The sequence below is a fragment of the Notolepis coatsorum genome (assembly GCF_963971535.1).
Source record: "Notolepis coatsorum genome assembly, chromosome: 1".
Taxonomy (NCBI): Eukaryota; Metazoa; Chordata; class Actinopteri; order Aulopiformes; family Paralepididae; genus Notolepis; species Notolepis coatsorum.
The window spans coordinates 57775798-57787666 of NC_140165.1; the positions used below are offsets into that span (position 1 = coordinate 57775798).

Genomic DNA, 11869 nt, shown 5'->3' on the forward strand with positions numbered 1-11869 from the left:
GAAACAGGTGTGTTGACGAGTGACTGTGGCAGTGCGGGCTGGTAAATTAAACTCACTTCCCCATAACAGGGTTAACAGACGCATAGGTACGGTAGTTAGGAGTGAATTCACTTCTTAGTGCAGCGGCCTGTGTCATCGCCCGTGGACGCGGGAGCCCCCTGTTCGACTCCCCCTCGGGACATTCTCATTTAACATCAAACACAACGCAGACCCAGTATGATCCGTCACACTACTACACAGTGGTGTTGTAACCATACATCAACTAGGCCTAATGCTACTATCGTGTTGTAACCATACATCAACTAGGCCTAATGCTACTACACAGTCCAGGGCTGTACGGTAAGCTTTTTCACTAGGGGCACACTTAAAAATATTTTTTAGGGGCAAATTTTTTAATAACAATTTACCATTATTTATATCGATTGTTTTTGATTTAAAAAAAAATTATATAATTTTTTTTAATAAAATATATATATTATATAATCATACTTGTAGTTATATTATCTGCGAGACATCGCCACCACGCAACAAGTCTAAATGCTCGCTATATGCAACCAGCTCCACTGTCTGTGTGTACTCGAGTAGCCTCCAGCTACGGCCAGGATTCCCCGGAGCTGCAGCTGGACCCTATACTGTAGCCTCCAGCTACGGCCAGGATTCTCCGGCGCTGCAGCTGGACCCTATTGACTATATTCAGCGTGCCCTCAGCTCGAATACGCATCGACTCAGTGTTATAAGACATTGATATCAGGAGCTATCTGAACTACTTAGTTTAATGGGACGTTTTGTTTTGAACAGTAAGCTAACGCGAGCTATCATGCACTACTAGACTTACTGGAGCATTTGTTGATAGCTATCAGTAGCTAGCCGGCTGGCAGGCTCACCGACGTCCCAGAGTCCCACTAGAGACTAGTGTTTACAACAGCCACGGGTGCGGGAGGGAGGAGGAGCAGCAGACGCCGCAGCTCTCTCCGTGTGTCTGAGTTCAGTTCAGTTCGGCTCACTATAGGAGGTCGAACGCGTCGAAAATATGAAACAATACTAACTTTACTTTTCTTCATAGCTAAATCAGACAGTCAGCCAGTCTATCAGAGTGAGTGCTCAGTCGATTGTTCCCGCTGATCATACCTGCTGAGTGCTCACTGCTCAGCTCGCGTGAGTGACGTCATCGCGTCATCACACGCCTTGGATAATTTAGGAGTGAAATGCGAATGCAAGGCTTGAAAGCACTACTCGCAAGCCCGCCCCCAGATAATATTTACCAATCGCAACGGCCAATTAAAGGGGCAATTCGCGACGATATCATCGCAGTGTACCAGGGTTAGAAATTAAAATTTTTTTTCAAGGGCTTTTTTTGCCCCCCTTAATTGATTTTTGGGGGCTTTTTTTTGTATTTCGGGGGCACTGAATTTTTATGATAAACGGTAGGTGTGGGACGGTTCACAAAATGGACGGTTCGGTTCATGGTTTTGGGAGTCACGGTTTTCGGTTCGGTTCGATATACGTTAATTTTTATTAAAAAAAAATAACACTCAAATCTAAACATGCTTCTCATTTATATATATATATATATATATATATATATATATATATATATAAAAAGGTTTACAGTGTTTACAGCCTTAAATAATGTTTGGCACACAAAGACCGAACTGACTGAAAAATATAGGCTACATTTGTCAAAGTATTAACTTAGTGCAAACAAACAATATGCTCAGCCAGCACTACTAGACTTTCCTTTCTATAATATAAACACAAAAAAACAATGTCAACCATGTTTAAATTCCCTGATTGTCAGTTCTTAATGGAAAGATTCGTTTTCTGCTTGAAATTATTATGTATCTCTACATTTATTTAGACTAACATTATTTAAATATTGAGTGCAACTGTGGTGGATTACGTAATTCGTTGAGTTGGAACTATCTGGGTTTGCGCCGGGTCCCCACGGACATTTTAGCGTGTGGCACCTTCAGCTCAGGCAATGTTATTATCAGCTCCGGTAGCTCCGGTAACGTTAGGAGGTGATGCCATGCAGTGGGAAAGCGGCAATAGTCCCGGTTCAGTTAGTAAAACACAGTTGTATGTTAGCCTTTTTGGATGTTGAATAAACGCCTATCATTGTCTTTAAACACCCCGCCTCTCAGACTCTCATTCCCTCCTCTGCTAGCTTGTAGCTACGATAACATTTCATTGACTGTATTAGCTGGGGCTAGTGCTACCATAGTTAAAACGTGCGTTGTATTGTACAAACTGCTAACGTTATGGCAAGATGTGTGTAGGCCTATGTAATGTTAATGGCTATGTTTTTAAAGTCGTAATGAAGATTGATTTAGATTGTGCTTGTCATTTGTACACAAACTGACTAGCACCTGGCTCCGCCAAATGATTTTTTTTATTTGCGCGTCATCTGAATCGTACGATACACAGACGCTCCATTACCGGATAAATATATATATATAATTAGTAAACTGTCGGGGGCATTTTGTGCCCCCCTTAACTGATTTTCGAGGGCATTTTGTCCATTTTCAAGGGCATTATGCCCCAAGCCCCCGTTAATTTCGAACCCTGCAGTGTACAGCCCTGCAGTCGTGTTTTAACCATACATCAAACTAGGCCTAATGCTACTACACAGTGGTGTTGTAACTTGTAACCATACATCAACTAGGCCTAATGCTACTATACAGTGGTGGTGTTTTAACCATACATCAACTAGGCCTAATGCTTACTACACAGTGGTGTTGTAACCATCATACATCAACTAAATGCTACTACACAGTGGTGTTGTAACCATACATCAACTAAATGCTACTACACAGTGGTGTTGTAACTGTTGTGAAGGATCAGATTAAACCGAATATGTATATTTATTTATATATATATATTTAATTGTATTTGTATATCGTTTGATATCCCCTGTATATTCCTTGTACAATATGCATTGAATATCCCCGTTTCTACTAAACAGCCCATAATAGTTTCATTCTACCATTGGACGAGAACCTGGAGCCAGGTTGCCATACCCCTAGGTCCAAGTTCAATCGTGCCGCCTAACATGTCGAGGCAACCCCCGGTTCCGCGCAGTAATATGCCGGGCGAAATACGAATGGTACTATTTGTTCATAGCGCATATATATATATGGCGCTCGTAAAGTAGAACTTTCTTTTAGTCCAGTTCTTTACCCTCCAACAGAGTGACAGACGCAAAAGCCTCCCCACGACGCACGTGCGGTGTAGTAAGGCCTACTTGGCCCAGAATAGGCATTGAGATATCGTGTAGATTAATAGTTGAATGGTCATAGTTTGGCACCATACCGTCGAGTTGGACGTATTCTATTAAGCTAATAATAGTCTATTTATGTATGGTGCATCGTTCGGTTAGAGTTCTATAGTTATCAGCACCCCCATCGTTCCTGACGTTATCTGGACGCTTAACCAGGCTGGTCAGACCCCTAGTGGTGATTGCATCCGAGGAGCTCCGGGTCAAGAGCGACTGGACCTGTATATTGGATTACTCTACCCAGACGACGGCGAGCCTTCCACGGCTCTTGGATTATGCTTTGTGTGCTTTGATTATTCCATGGATAAAGGCCAACACTGCCGAGTGTTGGAATTACCCCCCGGAGAGGACTCCAGGTGAGGCGGCGCTCTACACGTGAGGTCGCACCACGTCTCTCCGTTGTGGACCGGCAGATACCGTTCCACAGAGGGTCCAGCTGTATTCGTCTGCGGCCCGAGGTTCTGTGGGCACCGTGTCCAAGACTTTGGATTCTCCCAAGACACCGTCGGCCAGATGGGATACCGCCAGCGGCTTCTCTAACCCCCCCCTCCTACTGTCTTACAACCAGCGGGACCCCCCCCCCCCCCCTTAGTGTATCCAGCTATAATCATTTAAGTACCATCGCTATCGTTTCCTAAATATTCCAGGTTGTATACTTACTCCCTGCGCAACCAGAGATTGGACATTCAATGTTGATTTACCTACGAATACTCATTTGCCATAAAAGTGCATATTCAATATTTCAAATCATAAATGTAATTAAGTGAATGTTGTATACACCTTTTGCTGTATTAAATATTCGATTTGGTACATTTGTGTTGGTTCGTTTCATCAGGTGGGAAAGTGTTCATCATACTTATATCTTGTACTGGGTGGCCAGAAGTTAAAGTACATGAGGTAGTGGTATTAAATATCATATCTAACAATACAGTCAGGGAATTGTACCCCTCAGTTACAGTAACCATACATCAACTAAATGCTACTACACACAGTGGTGTTGTAACCATACATCAACTAAATGCTACTACACAGTGGTGTTGTAACTATACATCAACTAAATGCTACTACACAGTGGTGTGTGTAACCATACATCAACTAAATGCTACTACACACAGTGGTGTTGTAACCATACATCAACTAAATGCTACTACACAGTGGTGTTTTAACCATACATGAACTAAATACTACTACACACAGTGGTGTTGTAACCATACATCAACTAAATGCTACTACAGTGGTGTTTTAACCATACATCAACTAAATGCTACTACAGTGGTGTTTTAACCATACATACATCAACTAAATGCTACTACACAGTGGTGTTTTAACCATACATACATCAACTAATGTTACTACACAGTGGTGTTGTAACCATACATCAAATAACTATGTTACTTCTCTTTCCGTGTTGACTGTCAAATAGCAACAAGCACAAAACTTGCCGGCCTGTCGGTCGCCTCACAATGTCAGTGATGCAAAGAAACAACATCAACAATCCAGCATTTGATGCAGGGGGGGCCGGGGGGATAAACAAGAGAGGGGCTAAACGGCTAATTTAGCAAGCATTAGCTAGACGTTCAGGTTGAAATATAACGACTCAAGTCCGTCTGTGAGCTACAGCATCACTATTCCTCAACTTAGGCAGCTAACCAACCTAGCTAGAAGGGACTCATTCAAATCTTTAATTTCAAAACCTTTATTTAAACTCCAAAAGGCAACTGAGGTTTCCCTCATTTACAGAGTTAAGCAAAAAAAAGGCATATCAAATCACACAGAATAGAAAATCATAACAATAAGACAAGTAAGGATAACAATCCATTATTGATTGACAATCGTAAGGACGTGCAACGTGAGGTTAAAAAAGGTTAAGGTTAGGGTTAAGGTATGGATTGAGGTTTAACATGGTTAAGGGTTAAGGTAGGTGCATGAGATCCAATGAGGTTAAGGTAGGTGCATGAGATCCAATGAGGTTAAGGTAGGTGCATGAGATCCAATGAGGTTAAGGTAGGTGCATGAGATCCAATGAGGTTAAGGGTTAAGGTAGGGGCATTAGATCCAATGAGGTTAAGGTAGGTGCATGAAATCCAATGAGGTTAAGGGTTAAGGTAAGGGCATTAGATCCAATGAGAATAAGGGTTAAGGTAGGGGCATGAGATCCAATGAGAATAAGGGTTAAGGTAGGTGCATTAAATCCAATGAGGTTAAGGGTTAAGGTAAGGGCATTAGATCCAATGAGAATAAGGGTTAAGGTAGGGGCATGAGATCCAATGAGAATAAGGGTTAAGGTAGGTGCATTAAATCCAATGAGGGGCATGAGATCCAATGAGGTTAAGGTAGGGGCATGAGATCCAATGAGGTTAAGGGTTATGGTAGGGGCATGAGATCCAATGAGAATAAGGGTTAAGGTAGGTGCATTAGATCCAATGAGGTTAAGGTAGTGGCATTAGATCCAATGAGGTTAAGGTAGGGGCATGAGATCCAATGAGGTTAAGGGTTAAGGTAGGGGCATGAGATCCAATGAGGTTAAGGGTTAAGGTAGGGGCATTAGATCCAATGAGGTTAAGGTAGGTGTATGAGATCCAATGAGGTTAAGGGTTAAGGTAGGGGCATGAGATCCAATAAGAATAAGGGTTAAGGTAGGGGCATGAGATCCAATGAGAATAAGGGTTAAGGTAGGGGCATGAGATCCAATGAGAATAAGGGTTAAGGTAGTTGCATGAGAACCAATGAGGTTAATGGTTAAGGTAGGGACGTGTGGTTAAGGTACGGGTCACTCAGGGTTAGTGTTAATACATACGTTTTTATGGAGTCCACTAGCTAAGATAGCTAATACTACGTGATGGTGAAATGAGAACCTCGTATGTCCAACAGGTAAACTTTTCAGGAATGTAGACTAGAAACGCAGCACCGTGTGTTTTCATTCTGACAGCCACCGGTAGTTCACACCATCGTACACAGGCCTACACACGACACACAGCCTGCCCACACTACAGCACGGATCGTGTCCACACGGTGTGGGGAGATAATAAATAAAGCCCCGAGAGATCAGAGTTACAGGCGATTTTCCTCCACGTTAAATTCTAACACCGCGTTAGCTTAGCATCTCAGCATCACTATGCTAGGCTAAGCTAGTCGGCGAGCTAACCGCTATCACACCCCTTTATTCGCGTGACAGAAGCTAGCTAGCTAATACATTGCAATTGACATAATGAAGGCGCTCACCTGCTGCTCTAGACCGTGGATATTTTCTACGGCCACATGACTCATAACTATTGAATATGGAGGAAAAATGTTGTCGTTGAGAAAAGGGTCTCTTTGTTTGTTTGCCGGGTTTGCTGTGTAGCAACGTTACACCACCAGTCCTCCGTCCACTCTCCTCCTATTCCGTTTGTTTCCTGCCGTCGACGACAACTATCCCGATTAACTGGACCGGAATGAGAAGTACAGACGTGCAGGTTTTATATGTGTAACTTTATCGTTACTTTGCTGTGTTGTTTTGGAGCTAAAGCGACGCCGCTGCCTTCGTTCCAAACCGACTTGATGCCCTCTCTGCTCCCGGCAGCTGCTGCGTGAAGTGAGGCCGTCATTGGTCCAGGAAGCACGAGACTCGCGCGGGTTCTCGCGACATTAAGACGAGTGGCCGTCGTAGTCAGGTAGCACAGTGGCAAGAGAGGGTTGTTGTCGTTGTAGAAGTAGAGTAGTAACGGTGGGAGTAAATGTTGTTGTTGTAGTAATAGTAGGCTAATAGTAGAAGTAGTACTGTAGTAGTAGTAGTAGTAGTAGTAGTAGTAGTAGTACCAACAGCAACAATAGTAGTAATAGTACCAGCAGCAACAGTAGTAGTAAATGACAGTACCAGCAGCAACAGTAGTAGTAATAGTACCAGCAGCAACAGTAGTAGTAATAGTAGGCTAATAGTAGTAGTAGTAGTAGCAGCAGCAGCAATAGAAGAAGTAGCAGCAGCAGTAGTAGCAACAGTAGTACTAGTACCAGTATTAGTAGTAGTAGTAGTAGTATTAGTAGTAGTAGTAGTAGTAGTAGTAGTAGTAGTAGTAGCAGCAGTAATAGTAGATGAAGTAGTAGCAGTAGTAGTAGTAGCAGTAGTAGTAGTAGCAGCAGTAGATGAAGTAATAGTAGTAGTAGTAGTAGTAGCAGTAGTTGTATCAGTAGTAGTGGTTGATAAGATAAGATAATATATTCCTTTATTGATCCCCTTGTGGAAATTCAGGCATCGTAGCAGCAATTGGGTAGGGGAGGTACAGACAGTAGCAGCAGTAGTAGTGGTAGCAGCAGTTGTAGTAGTAGTAGTATAGCAGTAGTAGTAACAGTTGTAGTAGTAGTAGTAGTAGCAGTTGTAGTAGTAACAGTAGTAGTAGTAACATTAGTAGTAGTTATAGAATGAATGAATGAATGAATGAATGAAAACTTCATTTAACAGATTGCAGAATGGGTACAATACAGTACGGCTCAATACACACAATTGTTAAGGGGATGCAGACCAGACAAAGACGTTTGTCTTGTTTACATCAGGGACCCCCATTTTCAATTCATAGTGACATTTATGACATACACAACATACATGACATCATGACATTTATGGCATAGGGACATACATGACATACAGGTATGTACTGTTACATTTGTGACATATATGATATGCAAATATACAGTACTGTTACCCATAGATCCTGACAGAGTATATACATATGATGGGGAGGAGACTGTACATTAGGAGGGGGTGGGTGGGTGGGAGAGAAATATACATACGGTGGGGAGAGAATATACATACGGTGGGGAGGAGACTACATTAGGAGGGGGTGGGTGGGTGGGAGAGAAATATACATACGGTGGGGAGGAGACTGTCTATTAGGAGGGGGTGGGGGGGGGTTGGACATTTACGGTGGCCAGTTTAGAATTGCAGCCTCTCGTAGGTGCTCTTTTAGAGCGGTTTTAAATGTGGGTAGGGATTCACATTCCTTTACAGCTTTGGGTAGGGCGTTCCACATTGATGTGGCATAATTGCGAAACGTGTTTAGTCCCTTGTTTGAGACAAATCTGGGTTTAACATGATTTGTTGAGCTTCCTCTGGTGTTGTGGTCGTGGTATTCACTGACCTTTGGGAAGTATTTTGACATGTACATGGGTACCTTAGTTGTATAGTGTATCTTGTAGACCAGGCCCATTGCAAGTCGCTCTATTCTGTCGTCTACTCTAAGCCATCCTAGGTAGTCAAAGTGGGCAGGGGTGAGGTGGGTTCTAGGAGTAAGGTCAAGTAGTAGTGATTGATTGATTGATTGAAAACTTTATTTAACAGATTGTAGAATGGGTACAATACAGTACGGCTCAATACACACAATTGTTAAGGGGATGCAGACCTGAGAAAGACGTTTGTCTTGTTTCCATCAGGGTCCCCCATTTTCAATTCATATAGATAGACCAGTTTGTTTTGTGATGTTTGTAATCTTGTTTTTAGTACTACTGCTTTGTGGTACTATGAGGTGCAAGCATAGTCGTAGTACCCTTGAATGAGTGCTCCTGCCAGAGTCTTCAGGGTATTCTTGTTTACCAGAGAGGAGATCCGGTACAAGAATCTAGTTCGTTGGTTGACTTTTTTTATTACCTTGGATGCCATTTTGTCACAGGAAAGATTTGCCTCTAGGATGGACCCTAGGTATGTAATTTCATCTTTCCTTGTGACAATATTGTCACCCACTGTAACTGAGAAGCCCTCGGTCTTGCTGAGTTTGTTATTTGATCCGAAGAGAATGGACTCTGTTTTACCCAGGTGTAATGATAGTTTGTTATCAGCGAGCCAGGTGCAGATTCTGCCGAGTTCTGAGCTGAGGGTTTTTTCAACCTGTAACTTGTTCTTGTCAGAGACCAGCAGGGCGGAGTCGTCCGCGAACAAGAACAAGTTGCAGTCACAAGCTGACGACATGTCATTTGCATAAATTAGGAACAGTAGCGGTCCTAGTATGCTTCCTTGTGGAACACCACAGCTCACTGTGAGGGGGGAGGGATAGAGTACCGTTTACCTCCACCATCTGTTCTCTCCCCTCAAGGTAGGATTGCATCCAGCTCACTGATAAACTATCAAAACCAATAGCTCTTAGCTTGTCAATCAGAATGGAGTGATTGACAGTGTCGAAGGCCTTTTGTAGGTCCAGCATGACTACTAGTAGACTAGTAGTAGCAGCAGTGGTAGTTGTAGTAGTAGTAGTTATATTAGAATAGTAGTATATGTAGTAGTAGTATTAGGCCTAGTAGAAGTAGTAGTAGTAGCAGCAACAGTAGTGGTAGCAGCAGCAGTAGTAGTAGTAGTAGCAGCAGCATTAGTAGTAGCAGCAGCAGTAGTAGTAGTAGCATTAGTAGTAGCAGCAGCAGCAGTAGTAGTAGTAGCAGCAGAACTAGTAGTAGTAATAGTAGTAGTAGTAGTAGTAGTGCCAGCAGCAGTAGTAGTAATAGCATTTGTAGCAGTAGTAGTAGTTAGGGGTGTAACGATTCGATTAGATTACGATTCTTCAGGCAACGATTCAATGCATCATGAAATATCTTCATTTGACCACGATTCGATGAGATACATTTTCGATCAGTTAATTCCCCAAAAAATGTTGAATACACAAATGTGGCTGGGGGAACTGATTCACTCAGCATGAATGGACTATAGGTCAATAATAGGGGTGTAAATATTTAACCCCACAACGATTCGATTACAATTCTTCAGGCAATGATTCAATATTCATTTGACCACGATTCGATGCGATTCGACCTTAGGATTGATGCATTGCGATAGTATCAGTAGTAGTAGTAGATGAAGTATTAGCAGCAGTAGTAGTAGTAATAGTAGCAGCAGTAGTAGCAGTAGTAATAATAATACTACTAATACACTTTATTTGTATAGCACATTTCATATAAGCATTGCAGCGCAAAGTGCTTCACAGCAGCAAAAAGACAGGCACAAAATCAGCACATAAAGTGCAGACATAAAATCACATTGTTTTTCACATTAGGATCTAACATCCCAATAGGCCACCTTGTTTATGGTTTTATTATATGGCAGTTTTTTTTACCATCCCTGTTTGATATCCACAGTTTAAAACCTGACAATATTCCTTCTTGTTTGATATTCACTTTGACCCTTCGAACCTCCCACACCATTTACATTTTTTTATATTTAGAGATCTAGCTTCCCTAATGTCCATAGGTAGGGTGTTCCATAGCTTTGGTGCATAGTATGCGAAGGCTGCCCCGATTTTCTTTAGGCTGTGGTTGGGAACCTTCAATAGACCAGTAGTAGATGATCGTAATATTCTAGAAGGCACATAGTTGACTAGATAATTTGCAATGTAATTGATTGATTGGTTTTTATTGTGGAGTAAAAGACAGCATCCAAGGGATAAAAACATGAGAAAGTGCAAGCACTTATTTCCATCATGGTCCCTGATTTTGGACACGGACAGACATCATAAAACATAGAGCATCATAATAAAACAGAGCATCATAATAAAACATAGAGCATCATAATAAAACATAGATCATCATAATAAAAAACAGAGCATCATAATAAAACATATAGCAACCCCATAAAACACGCCCTACCCTCTCCTTCCTAGACGTGGCTATTCTATACTTCACTGGCTAGCTATTTCTTTGTGGCACGTCTAAAGCTTCCCCCCTCTTCGATGTTTTTCAGGGCCACTGGAAGCTTGTTCCACTCCAGTGCTGCAGAATATAAAAAAGTATTTGTGCCCATTAGTGAGTTGAATTTTGGCAGAATAAAATCTGTACTGCTCCTTCTAGTGGAGTATGAATGATTGTCACAGAATCGATTAAAGTAATTGGATAGATATTTCGGACCTGTATTTTGAACTATGTTGTGTGTGAGACCTAATTTGATGTGGATTACCCTTTTATTGACCGGAAGCCAGTTTAGTTGCCTAAAGAAAGTTGGCCCTAGGTGAGTGCGTGGAGGTAGCTTAAGGACTACTCTCATTAATTTGTTTTGAGCTGTCTGAAGTTTGTTTTTCAGGACCTGTGGAGTGCCACTAAACCTAGCGTTTTAAGTGTTGCCCGGTCCAGTAGTTCCCCTTGTCTAGCTAGAAATTTCGCTTTCTGGCAGATTTTAGTGTGGGCTTTTTTAGCCATGGCCTCTCCTGTAAGATGTTTGTCCAGTATGCAGCCTAGATATACTACATACTCCTTGTTTGTTATTTGCTTCTCACCTACTCTTACCTTCATTTCAATTTCTTTACCAAGCCGTTTCTGATCCGAACAGGATGGCCTCTGTTTTTCCTAGATGAAGAGATAGTTTGTTATCTGACAGCCATGTCTGCACATTTAATAGCTCCTCACTAAGGGTCCTCTCCACTACTGCCAAGTCCTTATGGGAGACCAGAATGGCTGAGTCATCCGCATAAAGAAAAAGGTCTGATGAACAGGCATTCTTCATATCATTTATGTAAATGAGAAAGAAGAGAGGCCCCAGGACACTCCCTTGAGGCACCCCGCAGGTGATCGCCTTGGCTGAGGAGTAGGTCCCGTTTACATCTACCATCTGAGACCTGCCTGATAGATATGAGGTGACCCAGTTCA

General features: G+C 42.2%; 1 protein-coding gene across 4 annotated transcripts in view; it reads right to left on the reverse strand.

Annotated features, from left to right (window-relative positions):
• The window catches only part of LOC311238407 (ATP-dependent RNA helicase DDX3X-like), a 126036-nt gene extending 119201 nt beyond the window's left edge, over positions 1 to 6835 (reverse strand). For all 4 annotated transcript variants that reach the window (XM_084326461.1, XM_084326460.1, XM_084326459.1 and 1 more), the window contains exon 1: positions 6500 to 6835. In XM_084326461.1, coding sequence (XP_084182587.1) covers positions 6500 to 6544 — 45 coding nt within the window. In that variant the 5' untranslated portion in view covers positions 6545 to 6835. The remainder of the gene's footprint in view (positions 1 to 6499) is intronic.
• Positions 6836 to 11869: the final 5034 nt, after the last annotated feature.